The following is an 18330-nucleotide window of genomic DNA, read 5'->3' on the forward strand; positions in this document are numbered from 1 at the left end:
CATGTGTCTCTCTCGATCTCTGTCCCTTTCTTCTCCCTCTCTCCGCTCCCCCCGACTCTTCCTTCTCTTTCATTTTCTCTTCTTCCTCCCCCTCCTCCCTCTTTTTCCTTCTTGTTTTTCTCTGACTCTTCTTCTCTTTCTCCCTTCTCTCTCTTCTTTGCCCTTTCCCTTCTCCCTTGCTCATTTTCTCCATTTTTTTTCTTTCTCCATCTCCCTTCATCCTCTGTCTCTCTTCTCCCTCTTTCTCCTCATCTCTTTGTCTCACTTATCCCTTTTTACCTCTAGCTCTTTCTCAGTGTTTCTCATTCACCATCTCTCCCTCCTTCCCTCCACCTCTTCTAGTGTACCTCTCCATTCTTTCTCCTGTCTCTTCCTTTCTCTCTCTCCTCCCTTTTCACTTTTCTTCTCTCCAAGTTCTCCCTTCATCTTTTTTACTTCCTCTTTCTCTTTCCCCCCTTCCCTCTCCTTTCTTCCCTCTTTCTTTTCCTTTCCCCCTCTCCATCCTTCTTGCCGTGTCTCTTTCTCTCCTCCCTTCCTCCTTTCCTAGCCTCTGTCTCATCTTTCTCCATGATGACCTCCCTTCTCTCTTTCCCTCCTTTGTCCTCTTCTCCCATCTTCCTCCCTTTCTATCTTTTTCCTTCTCCCTCTTCTCTCTCCCCTCTAATCTCTAATCTCCCACTTTGTTCCTCCTCTTTTTCTCCTTCTCCCTCCATTTCTTCCTCTTTCCCTTGTTTCCCTCTCTCGCCTTCATTTTTTCTTTCCTTCTTCCCATCTCCTTTTTCCTCCTTTCTATTTTCTCATTTCTTTTTCTCCATTACTCCTTTTCTTTCTCTTTCTGTCTTTCATCTCCCTCCCTCCCCCCTCCTTTCCCTTTTTCTCTCTCTCCCTCCTTCCCTTCGTTTCTTTTCTCCTTTTTTCCTTCTCTCCCCACCTTCTTTCTTTCTTCTTCCCTTTATCTCCCTTCCTTTCTCCAACTTATTTCTTTTTTCCTTCCCTCTCTGCTTTCTCATCTCTCTGCCTCCTTTGTCTCCCTTCCTCTTTCTTTTTTCTTTGTTTTTATGTCCTTCCCACTCACTACTTCTTTCCCTCCCTTTTTCCCTGTCTTTATCTCTCTGTTCTGTCTCCTCCTTCCTTTTATATTCTTTTTCTCTTTCTTTTGCCCCCTTCCTATCACTTTCTTTGTCTTGCCCCCCATCCCTTTCCAAATATTTCTGCTTCTCCCTCTTTTCCCCTCCCCCTTCCTCTCTCCCCTTCTCCCCCGGGTCTCCTTACAACTTGGGGTACCATCGTTGGCTGCTCAGCCTAGAGCTGGATCTCTGACTCCAAACAAACCAAGGCACAGAGGGGTCCGCGCTGAGCCGTTCCCCCGGGAAGGGTCTGAGTCAGAACCGGAGCCCAGAGCCAGCCGGGCCGAGTGCCTGTGGTCTCTCCCTGCCCTGGGCCACCGAGGATCAGCAGGGGCCGGCTCCCTCCCCCCCCCCCTTCCTGTGGCCGAAGGTGGCCCGCCAAAATGAGGCAAAGGGCCTGGGACTAGGGGGCGCGGGCTCTTGAGTTCCAGCCCTCCTCTGACCCCCCAGACGTGCAGAGAAGTCCCACCCTGGGGAGGGTCTCCCCTCCTCCAGGAGCTCCCCGTCTAAGCTGTGAAAGACCCTTTTGGAAGGTGGTCTTCACTCCATTGTGGGGGGGGGGGGGCATTGGACCAGGGCCCCTCCCCCTAACTTCCGTTCTGTCTTCCAGGTACTAGACGGACTTCTGGCTCAGTATGGGACAGTAGAGAACGTGGAACAAGGTAAGAAACCGAGGCACGGTCACTGGGAGTCTGCCCGGGAGAAATAAGGCCGTCAGCATCATGTTTTCTTAGAAAAATCCCATCAGGGCAGCTGGTGGCCTGTTGGACAGAGCACTGGCCCTGGGGTCAGGAGGCCCCGAGTTCAAATCCTTGCTCCTAACTCTGACCCTGGGCAAGTCACTTAGCCCCAGTTGCCTCAGAAAAAACCAAAAGTGGAGCTCCAAGGAGAACCAAACTCTGAACACACTTGGAAGTCCCAGCCTCGGGGAAGAAGGCTCGTTTTTGGCAGCTCAGCCGGCCCCCGATTTGGGGTCTGCTCCCCGCTCCTGATCCTTGGGCAGAGCAGGGAGCACCGTCAGTCTGGCCATTAACGGTTCCTTAGGAGGGCAGCCGCCTGGGACCCAGCCCCGGGGGAGGGAGACAGGAGCAGCTCAGGGCCAACCAGGCAGGACTCCCAGCGGGGCGGGAGGCAGGCTGGGGGCCCTGGCCCAGGGGGCAGGGCCAGCAGCAGCTGGTGGGTGGTGCAAGGAGATCAGTCAGATCCAGCTGTCAGGGGAAATGATCCCCAGGGGCAGGAGCTGCCTCCTGGGGGCTGTGGCCCATGCCGGCCGGCCTTTGGTGGGCTTTGTGGCCAGGGCGTGGTCCGGGCCCAGGCTCAGGGCCTCCTCCCTAGTTCCCACAGACACAGGGGGCCGTTGTCAGCCCCCCCCAGGGGAGGGGTGGGGTTGGGGAGGGTCTGGCCCGGGCCGGGGGAGAGGGCCCCTCCCCCAGGTGGCTCTGCAGGACAGGGGTCCTTCCCAGGGGGGCCAGACCAGCGGGCCCCATGGGCTGACTCTGGGCGCCCCACACCTGGGCCCTGGCCAGGGGCACCCGCCCGAGGCTGCCGGTGGGGAGGCCTTCCCAGGGCCTGAGGTGGCGATCACAGCGAAGACCCCAGGCAAAGAAAGCGAGGCTTGGGCCGATCACTTTCTCCTTTGTGGGAGACCTTGGGGCCTCGGGGAAACAAGGGGGTCTGGCAGAGAGATGGGCCTCAGTGTCCCCATTCTGCAGATGCAGACACTGAGCCTTGTGCAGCATCTGCTCTCAGTGGTGAGCACTGCCTCCCCCACCTCCCACACCCCCAGCCCGGCCGCCCCCTGTAACCCAGGCCCCCCTCCTGCCCGCAGAGCCATCGAGAAGCTCAGCGGCCACCAGTTTGAGAACTACTCCTTCCGGATCTCCTACATCCCGGATGAGGACGGGAACGCTCCTCCAAGGTCCCGCCGCGGGGACTACTCCTCCAGGGAGCATGGCCACAGCCCGGGGGGCCCTGCCCAGGCCAAGCAGCTGGACTTCCCGCTCCGAATCCTCGTCCCCACCCAGTTTGTGGGCGCCATCATAGGAAAGGAGGGCCTGACCATTAAGAATCTCACCAAGCAGACCCAGTCCAAGTAAGTGCCTCCTCCTCGGGGGGGGTTCTCGAGTCCGGCTCAGCCCGTGTTTCATGGGCCCACGGGAGCCTTCAGGTCCGGCCTGGCAAAGGGAGCGACCTCTCAGCCAGTGACTGGGGGCACGTGACCTCCAGGGAGGCCCAGGAGAGCCTCAGGCCGGGCCCTCTGCTGATGAGGAGCCACCGTCTGCAGCGGGAAGGGAGGCCACGGCAGTGGCCCCAAGAAAACTTCCCGCTTCCTTCCCTCCCTTCCCTTCCCCTCCCCCACTTTCCTTCCTTCCTCCCTCTTTTTCTTTCGCTGATTCCTTCATTTTGCAGGGTAGACAGAGCCGGGCAGGGCAGACAGAGCTGGGCAGGGCCAGCTGGCACTTTCCCTTCCTCCTTCCTGGCAGGCACTGACCGTGGCCACGGTGGGCACCACCCTTTCCCCTCCCTTCTCAGACCCCCTTGCCAGGGGTGAGCGGCCCTCTCGGGCCCGCCAGGCCGGCTGACCGTTTCTCACCGTGCTGCCACAGGGTGGACATCCACAGGAAGGAGAATGCGGGCGCCTCGGAGAAGCCCGTGACCATCCATGCCAGCCCCGAGGGCGCCAGCGAGGCTTGTCGGATGATCCTGGAAATAATGCAGAAAGAAGCCGACGAGACCAAAGCGTGAGTCGGAGGCCCAGACGGTCTCTGCCGCGGTGAGGCCCCGGGCTCACCTTCTGGCCCAGTCCCCTTGGGACCCTGGCCGGGACACTTTGCCTGGCCTCGGTTTCCCCATCTGTAAAATGAGGGGTCGGACCTGAGCCCCTGAGATTCCCCTCTTGGGCCGCGACCCTTTGGTGGGACGTGTGGGTGGCCAAGCTCCTGGGCCCCACCCCCATTGTTTCGGAGGCGCCGCGCCCGTGCCCGGGGCTCCTGGGAGGGCTCCCTGTTGGTCTGGGGCGCGCCCCCACCCCCCACCCCCCCGCACTGACGGGCCCCCGCTTTCCTTCAGAGTGGAGGAAATCCCGCTGAAGATCCTGGCCCACAACAGCCTGGTTGGGAGGCTGATCGGCAAAGAAGGGCGGAACCTGAAGAAGATCGAGCAGGACACGGGCACCAAGATCACCATCTCGCCGTGAGTCGCCCCTCTGCCTCTGCTCCCCCAGCTCCCGGCCGGAGGGGACGCTGAACTCCACAAGCTTCCGTTTGGTGCCTGCTGTGCTCCCTGTGGCCCCAAACCAGGCAGCGCCCCTCCCCCAGAGCTCCTGCTCTTAATGGGCCTGGGAGGACAGACGGACCGAGGGCTCCCCGCTCCCCCACCGCATGCTGGCCCCCACCTCCCTCCCCCAGTTTGGATCCTTTGGAAAGCCTGAGGTTTTTCTTTCCTCCGGGATGTCCCAGTCTGCAGGATCTGACCATTTACAACCCAGAGAGAACCATCACGGTCAAGGGGCCCATCGAGGCCTGCTCCTCCGCCGAGGTGGAGATCATGAGGAAGCTCCGCGAGGCCTTCGAGAACGACATGGCCACCGTGAACGTAAGTCCCCCCGCGGCCTGCGCCTGCCCCCGGCCCGGGCTGAGCTCCACGAGGAGGCCCTGCAGGCCCAGGCCCCTGGTGGGATGACGGGGCGGGGGGAGGGGCGGTAGGAGAAGGGCAGCCAGCCGTGCCGTGGGAGCAAGGGAGCACCTAGAGGGAGGGAGGATGGAGCAAGGAGAGGAGGGAGGCACCTAGAGGGAGGGAGGAAGGAGGCACTCAGTGTGGGAGGCCATGACTTGGCTCCTTGAAGGTCGCTGGCCAGGAAAGGGGGAAGGTCCCTGAGGGCAGAATCGGGAGGTGGGCGCCTCCTTGTGCCCCTGTGTGGCCATGGGGGAGCCAAGGCCCATGAATGTGGAGGGCTGGCCCTGGGGCGGGGCAACAGCATTTATGGAGCGCCTGCTGTGTGCCAGGTCCTGGGCCCCGCCCACACTGACAAACTTGACCCCATCTGATTCAGCCTGGGCTCTGAGGCCCTGGTCCTGTCCCTCGGGCCGGGGGCGGGCGGCTTCCCTCTCCTCCTTCCTTCATCCACAGGGAAGCCCTCAGCCACCCGTCCCCATTGAGGGCCTTCCTCGGTCCGGCAGAGGCCAAGCGGCAGCTGTGGCAGGGGAAGGAGAGGAGAGCGAGCCGGGGGTCTGAGTGGACCCCGGCAAGAAAGCTAAGAGGTTTCGCCTCCCTCTCCCTTTTCTTTGGCTCCCAGCAACAGGGCCACCTGATCCCAGGACTGAACCTCAGCGCCCTCGGCATCTTCTCCACGGGCCTGTCCATGCTCCCTTCGGCCGCCGGGCCCCGGGGAGCCGCCGCCGCCTCCTACAACCCCTTCGCTGTAAGTGACTCAGGCCGCCCTCGTCGCTGTCGGGGGGGAGGGGGGGCGCAGGCTGCCCGGCCTCCTTCGCACACCCGAGAAACCTCAGCAAGCCGTGCTCGAGCTGCCCGGGTGCCCCTCACCCAGTGGGCAGAGCTCGGAGAGGTGCTCGGAAAATTCCCTAGAATAGGCGCGCCACAGGCGCGGGAGGGAGTGTCGGGCGCAGGCGCGGGAGGGAGTGTTTTGCGCGGAGGGCTCGAGCGGCTCCGACGGCAGATGGGGGAAGGGAAGAGTAGAAACGTTTATGTAACACCAGCTGTGTACCAAGCACTTTGCACACACATTCTCGTTGGATCCTCACGCCAGCCCCGGGAGGGAGATCTGGTGATTGTCTGCATTGTATGGTTGAGGAAACTGAGGGAAATTGAAGTTAAATGACTTGCCTAGAGCCAGATGGCCAGTAAGTGTCTGAGGTGAGAATTAAACACGGATCTTGGTGCTCCTTCCCGGCGCGGGCTGGCAGGGTGCCTGTGGGCGAGCTGCCCCGCCTCTGCCTGCCTTCAAGGCTCACCTTGGGCCGCCCCCTCCTCCGGGCAGCCCTCCCTGGTCGCCACTCTTTCTGCAGATGTCTGGGGCCCGCTTTCTGCCTGGCGTCTGGGACGCTTCCCCAGAAGGCCTGCGTTGTGGCCCCCGAGGTGGGAGGGAGGCTGGGAGGCCCCCAGTCCAAATGTGACCTCAGACACTCAGCTGCTGGGCAAGCCCAGGCCCCAAATGTCACATTAAGGACCGTTACAGGGTGGGCTGCGGCTGCCCCGGGTTCTGCTCCTTCCCGGCCTGGCTCTCGCAGCTTCTGTCCCCAGCGGGCCCCGGGGCTCCCCGTGGCCGTCTCGGCCACAAAACCCGGCTTTTCTTCCTTCCGTGTCCCTTAGAATGTGAGCCTGAGAGCAGGGCCGGCCTCCCCAGGGGCACTTAGGGATTGGTTGTTGGATGTGCGTCCTCCCCGGCCCCCCCAGCGCGGGCGAGAGCCCCACCTTCGTCACACAAAGTCTGGCTCGGAGACCTCGGGTTGGGCAGAGCCAGGGCCGGGGATGTGGTGGTCCCGGGCCAGGAGAGGGAGCCTGTCTCTGAGAGCAGAAAAGGGCAGCAGGCCTGTCCGGGGGGCCGCAGACACTGAGTTACTGCCCGAGCATCCATTAAGCACCAACTGTGTGCCAGGTTAGGGACCCCCCCCCCCCCCCCGGGGGCAGAGTCCTGAAGGAGAGGCCGGAGCCGGGCTGTGAGGAGGGAGGGACGGGGCTCCCAGGTAGCGCTGCCCCAGCCACGGCCTCCCCTCCATTCGGTGCTGCCCCACAGGCTTGGTGCCTACAGACGTACAGACGTGCAGTAGCTGGCGCCCAGGGGCCTTCCCAGTGGGGGTTTAGGCTGACCGGCAGAGCTTGACCATCACCCCTAGGCCCAGGCACGCCTCCTGGCCAGGGGGCTCCTCCCTTAGGAGGAGCGTCGGGGCACAGGGTCGCCGGCTGCCAGGGAGCGGTGGGAAGAGGGGGGAGCTTGATGGGCGCTGTGTGGTCAGTCCCTCTGTCCTCCCCAGGCCAGCCCATCCACTTCCTCACAGGCTTCCTTCTCTTTTCTTCTGTACCAGGATGTTTTTCCTCCTCCTCCTCCTGCGGGCCCGCCCCCCTCCCCCTCCCCGCCAGTGCATGCTGGGGACACCCCCCCTCCTATCCGCCGAACGCTCTGTGTTTGCCCTTTGCCCGGCGTCGCCGTAACCACGCGTAGAAACTTTGAGACCCACAGGGCCCGGCGTCCTCGGTCGTGGAAGGATGGGACGAGAGGCAGAGGGTGAGAGACCCAGGCAGCTGTGGGCAGAGAAATCTGTCAGGGCGTGGGCGCTGGCTTATCAATGACGCACCCCCCCAAACAGTTTTTTCCGTCCACCTGCTGTACTCAGAGCGCTCTCTGCGGACGCGCCAGCCTCTCCAGCGGCCGCCAGCGGGCCCCGGTCACCCCCGGGGGGGCCCAGGAGCTGGATGGGCCGCCCGGAAGCCGACGCGCCGCCCCTGTGAGGAGGACGCGGGAGCCGAGGCCGCGACGGCGAGACGGCGTGCTGCTGGCGGAGGAGGGCTCCAGCGGGCACGCACGCGGGCTGGTGTGCATCCTGCAGCGGGCTCCCCTTCCCAGGCACCTCCAGTAACGGTTGTGTTCTCTCCCGCCAGAGTCCCTCCGCCTACCTCTCGGGCCTGTACGGAGCCCCCCAGATCGGCGTTTTCCCACACCAGCACCCTGTGAGTGACCCTCCCTCTCCCCACGCTGCTCTTGGCCTTTTCTGTCTTTCTCAGAGGCTCGCGTTTTCTGGCGCTTTTCCTATCGCAAAGAACTTTAGGCTTGTCACAGAGAGGCAGCGGGGCCGCTGGATAGGGCAGGAGACTTGGGCGCAGGAAGCCCCGGGCTCCAGTCCCGCTGCTTCGGGTGAGATCTCGCTCCCGGAGCCCGGGAGTTTCCTCATCTGTAAAATGGAGTCGCATTCGGTAGCGGCCGAGGTCCTCTCTGGCACTGGGTCTGTGACCCCGGGGTCTCGCCGGCCGAGCGCAGGAGGAGAGTCCTGAGACTGGCCTTCGGGTCTCGGCTCTGTCACTGACGTGGCCTCGAGCGAGCGATGGCTCCACTGTGCGCAGGGAGAGCGCCAGACCTGCCGGGCCCAAAGCGTCACCCTGGGGGGGGCCCTAGGCGCACCCCCCATCCTGCAGGCCATGGGCAGAGACGAGATGCCCGGGGTCACACGGCTGGCGCCAAAGGCGAGGTCTCGTGTTGTCGACGACTCCGCGTCCGCGAGGCGCTTTGTAGAGTCGTCATTTGGGAAAGCGCCATCGTTGCCCCCATTTGCCAGATGAGGAAACCGAGGCTAGCTCAAAGTCCGACTGCTTTGGCTCCCAGACGGCTGGTCCTCCCCGGGGCACTCGGTGTTGTCGGTGACGTTTAGCCTCCCGCGTCCCGGCTCTTCCTCCTCCGCGTTCAGAGTCGCCTCCCTGGGGGAGAAGGCGCGGAATCGGCGGGGCGCACGCCTCATTGGCGGCCTTGGGGCCCGACCGAAAGCGCTGGAAGGGGGCAGGCCGGAGGGCAGCAGACCTTGACTGTGCTGCCCGCCGCCACCCGCCAAGCCTCGGGAGAGCCGCCCTCGGCCCCCGGGACCCTCCGCCAGCGCGTCGGGAGCCAGCCTTGGAGCCACCGCCCCCTGGCACGTCATGGCTGTGTGGTCCTGGACAGGAAACTCCAACTCTCATTGCATCTAGGCAAGTCTCTGAGACCTTCGGTGGGAGAGGGAGTTTCTTGTCTGGGAGTTCTTGGAATGATGAGAGCCCAGGGCCAGGCAGCTCGCGGCTCGGGGGCCACCGCACGGACGGCTCGGCCTCGCCGCCACCGCCTCTGGCTCCTCGCCTCAGGACCAGCGCAAAGACGGCCCACGGGGCCGAGATCGCCAGAGATCTCCCTGCTCTCCGCCGGAAGGAGGACTTGTGGGCAAAGCCTTGGCGCCGGGGCGGGGGAGGGCTCGCTTTCTGACCTGTCTGCGCCCCTCTTCCGGGGCCGCTCTGTAACTTCTCTCAGAAGCCCCCGATGACCCTCTCTCGCTCCTTCCTTCCCTCCCTCCTTTCTTTTCTCCGCCTCAGCCGGTCGCTGGCCACACTCCCGACTGCTGCCCGGCAGCCTCCCGGGGCACAAGCAGGGCGGGGGGCCTGCCGCGGCCGTGGGATTCTGCAAGGACTGTCCGGCTGCCTCTTAAAATGAGATCTAACTTTCTCCTAATTCGCTCCTAGTCCCGAAGACTAGCTCTGGTATTTAACCTTCCTCGGGCTCGTGCTCTAGAGGACAGAGTCCTGGCCGTGGAGTCCGGAGCCCCGGGTTCAAATCCCACCCCTTAGGACATTTCACCTCCCTGGGTCTCTTCTAAAACGGGCTGGGGGAGGTTGAACAAGGCCCCTTCTCACCCCAGATCTCTGGGTTTTTGGGCTCTCTGCAAGTATCCACTTTTAGGCAGCCGAAGAGACAGCCTGCAAAGGCCTCTGGGAGCTTCAGGCTCCCTTGTCTCGAAATCGGGGGCATGGGGCAGTGTTGGACCCGAAGGCCTCCGAGGCCCCACCCAGCTCTGGCCCGATGGCCGGCCTTCCTTCGAGGTGACATTTCTGTCTCTGCTCGCCCCCTCCCCCAGGTGCCCGAGCAGGAGGTGGTGTATCTGTTCATCCCCACGCAAGCTGTTGGAGCCATCATTGGCAAGAAGGGCCACCACATCAAGCAGCTGGCCAGGTTCGCTGGGGCCTCCATCAAGGTAAGAAGGCTCGCTCAGCTAGCGCTTATTAAGTGCCTACCAGAGCCAGACAAATGCAAACGGTCCCTGCCCTCAAGAAGCTTCCACTCTGCGGATTCTTTCACTGTACTTTGGGGTTGATGAGGCAGTTGGCCTTAAGTGACTTGCCCAGAGTCACACACAGCTCGTAAGCGTTAAGTGCCCGAGGCCGCATTTGAACTCTGGCCCTCCTGATTTGGGGACCGGTGTTCTACCTTCGCCCTATATTTTTAAGAGTGTGCTCGGAGACGCGAGGTCGCCAGTGAAAATTCTCTGCCCTCAAGGAGTGTCTGTTTGGGACGGGACGGGTCACCCCATGTGTCCAAGTGAGACTGGGCCGGGTCACCCCGTGTGTCCAAGTGAGACCAGACCGGGAGGAGGAGGCGTCAGCTAAGCAACGTGCTCTGCGTTTTTGTTCCGCGGCGCTCCCAGCCCGGGTAGGACTCAATCAGAGGGGAAAACCCCCCGAGGTCAGAAAACCCTTCTGAACGAGGCATTCTTCCTAAATGGGGGCTGGGAAGCCTACCCCAGTGATGCAAGCAGTCTGAAGGCCTTGGTGTGGCAGAGAGGGCCCCTGGGGCTCTGCAGTCTTGACGCCCACATCCTGCTCGGCCCCTGGAAATGGGCAGAGGCCCCAGAGACGCTGAAGGGGATGGGATCTCGGGAGCTGGGCCCGCCATTTGCTCGGGCTCCTGCCTGGAAGGCCAAGCACGTCCCCTGCTGCTGTCAGACAGAAAAGCCCAGGCTCCCGTGGGACAGCCTGGAGTTCCGGAGGTGCAGAAGGCCACGCTTCTCCAGAGCTGGGATGTCCGCGCGTGCCGGAGGAGAAAAGGTCCTGAATGGGGCCGGGAGGAGCGTGTGGCTCGAGCACGAAGGCCTCTGTCTCCTATAAGAACAGTCATCGAATCCAGCGTGGGAGAGCGAGTCTGCCCCGATCACGCGGCATTAGCGGCAGAGCTGACAGGAATGACAGCCGGGGTGGAGAGCCAAGTTCTGAGCAGTTTGCTATTTACCTGACCCGGAGCAAGATGGGTCGACAGGACTGTCGCTCTGACGTGGGCGGCTCTGACTAGACCAGCTCTAAGGGTTTTGTGCCTCAGTTTCCTCTTCTCCAAAATGAGAATAATATTGCCTATCCCACAGAGCGATTTGCCCAAGTAAAGATTGCAACTTGGGTCTCTTGGCTCCAAGTTTAGCCATCTTTGAGTAGGAAGGGCCTTACCAGGCCATCCAGTCAACCCCCTCGTTTTACAGATAAGGAAACTGAGGCCCAGGGAAGCAGAGTGATTTATTTAAAGAGCAAAGGAAAGAAGTGATAGAAGTGGGATTTTGAGCCAAGGTCCTCTGGCTCCCAAATCCCTGACTCTCCGATGATGGCAGCAGCACGGCTTTCTTGGGTCTCTTACACTTTTAGACCCAAAGTTCTTAACCTGGAGTCCTTGGACTCCAGAATCCCTAGTCAAGACATCCATAAATGGATGGGGGGAAATGATTCCTTATTTTCAGTAACTTTTAGTTGAAGTTGAATTAATTTAAAACCTGCTTGTGCCAAGGCCTCCCTCGTGTTTTCCAGCTGGCTGCTAGGGCACCTTTGTCACAAGGCCACGAGGGCAGGCCCGGTGTGCCCAGGAAGGTGGTCGCGGATGACCCTGGGAGGTGGGCAGCACTCATTCATCCTTAGCTGGGACTCAGTTGTGCTGTGGGGCTCACCGCAGGGTCAGGCTCCAGGCCTCCCTGGCCCTCGAGGCCTTGCCCAGACGGAGAAGGGAAAGGGGGAGATGGAAACGACAGCAAGCATGGATTAGGCATCCCTTGTGCCTGGCATTGTGCTGAGCATGAGGACATGAAGAAAGGAAAGCCTCCTCTCTTCCCTCAGGAAGCTTTGGACAGAATCGGCAGCTGGGAGTGAAAAGGGAAGCCAAGTCCTCCTAAGTAACTTGGGATGGCGACTCTGAAGGAGTCGGGGGGTCAATTCTGAGGCTCAGAGAGAAGCCCACTCGGGGCGCAGTGGGCAGGTTTGGCCGGGCAGAGAGCACGAGAGGAAGTCGGGCGTGGAATCTGCCTGAATCGCCAAGCAGGCGCTTATACTTGATCCCAAGCCAGTAGGGAGCCCCTGACATTTCTTGAGGGCTGACGTGATTTGGGCTAGGAGAGCAAGGCTGTTGTGGGCCGGCCAGTGGTGGGGAGCCCCCCTCGTCTCCCAGCTTGCACTAGTTGAAGACTCGCATCACCAGGAGGGAGCTTGGGCAGAGAGGGGCCTTTGGGCCCGAGTGAAACTCTCGGGACGGCCCCGTTTGGGTGGCCACAGCAGCGGGGCACCGAAGGCTTGTTCCCTCTATTGAGGTGAGGCCATGAGTTAGTGCTGAGTCCGGATGTTAGAGCTGCAGGACACGGAGCCCAAGCCCCATCTCTCTGCTGCTTTAACGCTCCCCAGTTGGGCTTTTGTGGGGCAGAGGAAGGAAGGAAGGAAGAAAGGGGAATTCTGAGGTTTTCTTTCCTTCCCCGAGAGTGGAACTAGCAGTCATTTCCTCTGGCCACAGAGGCCATTCCCTGACAATAGGGCTTTTAGGGTTTCCGATTGAGTAGGGGGGTTCGCGGCAGAAATTAGTGGGAATTTTGGGTGGTGTGGATCCTTTGGGGTCTTCCTGGGCGGGGCTTCCGGGCATTGGTCCTTATACTCGGGGTGAGGTAACGGTGACAGGTGCACAAAATAAATAAAAGTCATTTATTGAGGAGCCAAGATGGTGGGAGGGGGGGGTTGTACCCTGACGGGAGGAGCCCTGCTCCAGGGTGGGTTTGGGGGCCGTGGCCGGAAAGGAATCGGCGCCCAGGAGAAGGCCTTTTCTGGAGCTTAAGCCTGAGGGGAGAGGGTGACGGACTTAGGGGAGTTTTGTGAGGGAAACTGAGGAGAGGGAGTTAGGGAGGTAGAAAATGGCCGGGAAAAGAAGGCATGGAGGCAATGGTTGGTGGATGGCGGCCTCTTCCCCGCCCGCAAGGAGACACACCTGGAGGAGGGGCAGCAGGGGCTCTGGGACAAGCCCCGGAACACTCTTCGTGTGGTGGGTCCTCAGGGTCAAGTTTGTCAGCATTTCCCCTAGGAGCAGTTGAAGAGGCACGTAAAAGGAACGGCTTTGGGGGGTGGGGAGCCGGCCTGGCCAGAGTCAGTCTCACTCAGAGGGACTCCTCCCCCGTCTGTGAGAGACGACTTCGCTTCCGGTTCTTGGTGCACCCCGTAGGCGCGTATTTCGTGGGCGCTGCCGGGCCCATTGACCACTTGCCCCCACTGTGCGTTTGCAGATTGCCCCCCCCGAAGGACCCGAGGCCAGTGAGAGGATGGTCATCATCACCGGACCGCCTGAAGCCCAGTTCAAGGTCAGTGTCATGACCCCAGTCCCATCCGGGCCAGGCCCTAGGGGGGTTTCCCTAGGCCCTTTCTTAAAACGAGATCCGGGACGCCTCTGGGGTGCTGAGCTCCAAGACGGGCAAGAGGGGCAGGCCCGCCGGGAAACCGGGAACCCCGAGCGGGGTGGTGGGGCCAGACTCGGTGTGCTTCGGTCCCCTTCCCAGGCCCAGGGGCGGATCGGAAGTAAGGAGGGAAACTTTTTAACCCCAAGGAGGGGTCCCAAGGCCCACATTCGGTGCCTCCCACCGCCGCCGCGGGATTGGCAAGGGGGCAAGACGGGAGTCTGCTCGGGGCCCTGTTCGGGGCCCCTCCCTTGGGACTCCCAGAAGGGGGGGCCCCACCTGGGCAGCTAGGCCGGCCACGGGACTGAGGCGTGTGGCTGGACCTGGATTGCTTCTGTGGTGGCTGAATGGAGGATGCGGTGTTGGGGGAGGGGACAAGGCAGGCGGGACCGCCCCACACCCACCCCGGCAGCCGCTGCCACAGTGGGGGGGTGAGGTGGCGAGTTGGGGAGGGCGGAGCCAGAGGTGAGATGTGTCTGAAAGGTGACGGATGTGAAGGTAGAACTGACGAGACTGGACAAAGACGAGGAAGAAGAGGACCCTGAGGTTTCAGGTCTGGGGATCAGAGCACGTGGGCCTCCCCAGGCTGGCCTGGCAGAACTCCCGCCTTTGTTCCCGGCCCAGGGGCCCCGGGGGTGCCAGCGGATGCCAGGCCCGTGGACGCCATGCCCGCAGTGGGCCCGTCTGGGACCTCCCCAGCTGGAGGAAGCGTAGGGGAGACTAGCGGGGTGGACACTCGGAGTCGTAGGTCACTCATGGCTTTAGAGCCAGAGGCCCCTTGCCCAGTCCCTGCATTTAAGAACTTGAGATCATCAGGTTAGAGCAGTGACGTCCCCCAGTGGCAGCTCTAGGCAGTCTGACTGAGAGATTTAACACCCCCAACCCTCGGTGTTGCCAAACGCCCCCTCCCGACCTAACCAGATCCTTCCAGGAAGTAACATGATTTATAAAAAACTGGAGAAAGATTTTTTAAGCCCGGCCCCCACTCCACGGGTAAGTCCGCTCCTCCCAGCCACAGGCTGCCCTCCCCGGCCCTGCCTCCCCTTTGGCCTGGGTGGTTGAGGATGGGCCCCGCCCCGCCCGCCTTCTCGCCCCTGGTCCACCCCTCCCTCCCCGGGCCCGGGCCCTGACTCCGGGGGGGAGGCCCTTCCCTGCGAGTTTCCCACTCCCTCTCTGCCCGGCTCACAGGTGAATGAACTGCAAATTTGACCAGCGGAAGTACTGCCCCACCGACGCCCCAAGGAACGACGAGGGATCCCAAGAATTTCCCCTTTTTGCCAGCCAGGTACCGGGGTAGGGGGGGTTCCGGAGGTCTGTTCCTTTTGGAGTTTTTGGGTGGCACCCCGGCATGGGAGGTTGTGGGTTCCCGGGTCCCACCAGTTGGCGGATGTTTGTGATTTTGGGGTTTTTCCCTTTGCAGATAACCCCTTTTAGAGCGTCCAGGGGGTTTCCTTGGGGTTTTAAATCCACAGGGAGGTTTAATAAAAATGTTTTGGGATTAGAGGAATGTTGGTTGGTAGATGTGGCCCCTACCACTGCCCCTTGCCCGGGTTTTGTACCGCAGAGGTTTGGGGTGATTACAATAGGGTGTTTTCTGAGGCCGCCCTTTGATCCCAAACCAGCCCGGGCCACCCGGTGGAGTGGTTTGATGGGGAAGGAGGGGATTGAGTTTAAGTTTTGGGGCAGTTGTTCATCCATGGGGGGTTGAATTTATGCCCTTTCCCGTTTAGATGTCCTAGTTTGTAGACCCCCAGGGGTGGTTGTTGGTAGAAACCCCAGTGGTTTGTTCTCCCGCTTGCGATAGGGATTTTGCCTTCCCCGATTGCAGGATGGGGAGGCCTTTGGTCCCCATTAGGTTGTGGTTAAATTTTCGGGTTTTTGGTTTGGGGGTACAGGGGGGGGAAAGGGTTGTTCTTTTTCTGTTTCCCGAATTGGTTTCCGCCGTTTCCCAGAATGAGAGTCCCAGGATTAGTTGTTTTGTTGAGGAGGCCCACCAAGGAGGTGGTCTAGGGGAAAAGAGGTGGTGGGGAGGGGTTGGGGATTTTTGTTTTTCCAGTGTATGTAGGTGTCCCCTTTGAGGAGAGGTGTGGTGGGGCACAAGGGATCAGTGTTTCCTTTTTCCTTCCCGCCCCCATGTTTTTTGCCCATTTTTTTGCCATTTCCCCAATTTTACCAGCCTTTTTTTCTCCGTCTACATCCCTTTCTCCCCCCTTTCCCTTCCCCTTTTCCTCTTGTTCCTGGGGGGATCCTCATCTTCCTCTCCTCCCTCCCTTGCCGTGACCCCCTTCCCACGTCTCCCCTGGCTGCAGACGGCCCAGCGCAAGATCAGGGAGATCGTGCAGCAGGCGAAGCAGCAGGAGCAGAAGCATCCTCAGGGAGCCGGGCCCTCAGCGCCGGCACCGCAGCGTGCCAAGTGAGCAGCTGCCCCGGGCGCGCGCCGGCCAAGCCACCCCAGATGAATGTAGCCCTTCCCGTGCCGGACAGAACGAGACCCAACCCAGAGGGACCGGGGAGCGAACCAAAGACCATCCTGAGGAACGGCGCAGCCGCCCCCGTCGGAACGGGGCAGAAACCTTGATCAAGCTGGCCCCGGGATAAGGTGGGATCAGGCGCCCGGGATCATCCCGAGACTGGACCCAGACGTGCCCGAGCACCCCTTTTGGCCCTCCCCCCAAACACGCGCACACGCACACACACATACGCAAGCGCACCGGGCAGGGCCCTGGCCCAGCTGCCCCCGGGGTTCCTGCCAGCTTCACCCCCTTTGCCCATCCGATCGAACTCCCTGACTCGGTCCCTTAAGTTGGACTAACACAGACGGCCGCGTTCACGACGAGGCTCACGCTCGCCCGGTTTGGGGGAGAAACGGTTGGTTCTGTATGTCCCGTGTCCCCCCCCACGGGGCCGAGAAGGATTTGTCTAACGGGCGCTGCCCGGCGTGCCCACGGCATTAATACATTGTAGAAACGCTATCTATATCTCTCCATAACTCAACTAACTCGAATTTAAGAAGAAATGATTAACTTTTTTGTTTCCTTTGGAAGAGAAAGCCGGCTTCTGGAGTCGGACGGCCAGCACAGAAACCGTGGGGGTGGGGGAGGGGGCTTGGCCAGGCAAGGTACTAAGCGCCCGGCACAGCCGGGGCGCGCCGACACAAGGGATCCACTCCCTTCGTCTGTATCCGGCTCACGTGTTCTTTCCTCCTTTTGCTTCACAGGTTCTAAAGTGGTTTTGCATACAGCCATGTCATTTTGTCCCTGGCCCAGCTGTGCAGGCCCTCCTCCCCTTTCCCTGCAGTCTCTCTTCCTCCTCCTCCTCTCTCCACACCCACAGGCAAAGCAGTGCTCAGAGTAACACATCAGAGACCCAGAAATCTCAGACAGCCACAACTTCCATTTAGGCCATTGAATAGGAAACAAGCTCCATGGTACTTGTCCCGGGGATCCTCAAAAAGGAAAAAAAAATCCCACTCAGAAAATACAACAACTCGCGTCTTTTTTACATGTTCCTTTAGGCCGGAGCCATCCGTGCGTGGGGAAGTGATTTTCTTTCTTACAAACAAATCAAAAAACAAGTGGGGAAGAAAACAAGAAAATTGTCAGAAGTGGTTGGCCCAGGGCATAGAAATTGCAAATTGAAAAAGAGAAAAACAAATTTTTTTCAAAGAAAAAAACAAAAAAAAAAATCTACCTCAGGTGTTATTGTACCTCAGCACCTTGATCCTCCTGTCTCCCTTTTAGAGATTTTGTATGCCTTGTAAACTGAGAGTTGGAGCACTTTTTTTTTTTTATTTTTTTAATAAAATCAAGTTGGAAAAAAACTAGCTGCCATCTGGGAGGTGAGATCCAGGTGTGTGCCAACCATTCTCAGCTGGCCTCAGCCTTCCCGAGGGCAGGCCTTGAAAACGTTTATTGTAGGGGAAAAAAAATCAATTAGAAAAAAAAAGCAGGGAAAAAAAGGATTGGCAAGGCCCGAGTGTTCTTGGGGAATGGGCCACAAAGGTTTTCCGCGCTCAAGGAACAACATGTTACTGGTTTGTGTGAAATTGCCAAAGTGCCAACAGACTGCAATGCCAGTTTCCTCTACTGCAAAGTGTTCTGTGAAAAAAAACCAAAAACACCAAAAAAAAAAAAAAAAAAAAAAAAAAAAACCCAGCAAAAACCAAGAAATATATCCAGCTAACAAGAGCCTGACTTAGTCCCGATCTCGTTTATTTTCAGCCTGGCTTCAGCCAGGGGATACTTCCTAGAGAGGATCTAGGGGAAAAAGAAACTCCCAGGGCCAGGAGGGTGGGAAGGGGCATGCTGGGGAGTAAGGGACGGAGGGCACAATCGTGGGCTTTTTGGATTTTAACCCCCGGGGGAAGAAAAGTATCTCAAGTCTGAGTTCTCCGCAAAAATAGATGTTAGCTGGAGACCCATTATGGGATGGGGAAACCCAGGAGGGTAGAACAGTCCGGGACCGCAGGCACTCACCTGCTGATCTCGTGGGCTCCCGTGGGGTCAGTCGCCATCTCCAGGCTGATGCCAACCTGTTGCCGAGGCCCATTGGTTTCTCCTTAGCGATATTTTCAGAAGGCCCCCCTGTCTTATGACCCCCTTCCCCCTTGGCCCGCCCAGGACAAATGACAGTTGATTTAGTTTTCCCATGCTGCACACCCACTCAGGGAGGCCACGGGGCTCAGGGTGGGCCCTTCCCGTCCTGAGCCCAGGTTCTTTGAGTTCTGAATTACTGGTGAACAGCGCCTAGAAGAGGATGCCCACAGGTAAAAGTGGGAGAGGGGCCGGGCCGGGAGGTGTCGCTTAAAGCAAAAAAGACACAGAGGAACAGTCAACAATCGTTTATTTATTAAGTGCTTACTATGTGCCAGGCGCACAGGCCGGTGCTGGTGCTGACATGGACAGTCCTCGCCCTCCGGGAGCTTACATTCTAGTAGGGAAGACACGGGAGCCCTCAGAAGGGACCAGACACAACACAGAGCAGAGGCCGACGGGTCTGAG

The 18330-nt window shown here is 60.0% G+C and overlaps 1 protein-coding gene across 1 annotated transcript in view; it reads left to right on the forward strand.

The window, feature by feature from the left end:
* The window catches only part of IGF2BP2 (insulin like growth factor 2 mRNA binding protein 2), an 87858-nt gene extending 70341 nt beyond the window's left edge, over positions 1-17517 (forward strand). Inside the window, exons 4-16 of the mRNA XM_031968755.1 lie at positions 1738-1789; positions 2877-3219; positions 3734-3868; positions 4197-4319; positions 4586-4721; positions 5422-5547; positions 7743-7811; positions 9731-9847; positions 13163-13237; positions 13433-13565; positions 13955-14040; positions 14544-14615; positions 15640-17517. Coding sequence (XP_031824615.1) covers positions 1738-1789; positions 2877-3219; positions 3734-3868; positions 4197-4319; positions 4586-4721; positions 5422-5547; positions 7743-7811; positions 9731-9847; positions 13163-13237; positions 13433-13565; positions 13955-14040; positions 14544-14615; positions 15640-15747 — 1575 coding nt within the window. The 3' untranslated portion in view covers positions 15748-17517. The remainder of the gene's footprint in view (positions 1-1737; positions 1790-2876; positions 3220-3733; positions 3869-4196; positions 4320-4585; positions 4722-5421; positions 5548-7742; positions 7812-9730; positions 9848-13162; positions 13238-13432; positions 13566-13954; positions 14041-14543; positions 14616-15639) is intronic.
* The last annotated feature ends 813 nt before the right edge of the window (positions 17518-18330 follow it).

This window comes from Sarcophilus harrisii, chromosome 4 (genome assembly GCF_902635505.1).
Source record: "Sarcophilus harrisii chromosome 4, mSarHar1.11, whole genome shotgun sequence".
NCBI lineage: Eukaryota > Metazoa > Chordata > Mammalia > Dasyuromorphia > Dasyuridae > Sarcophilus > Sarcophilus harrisii.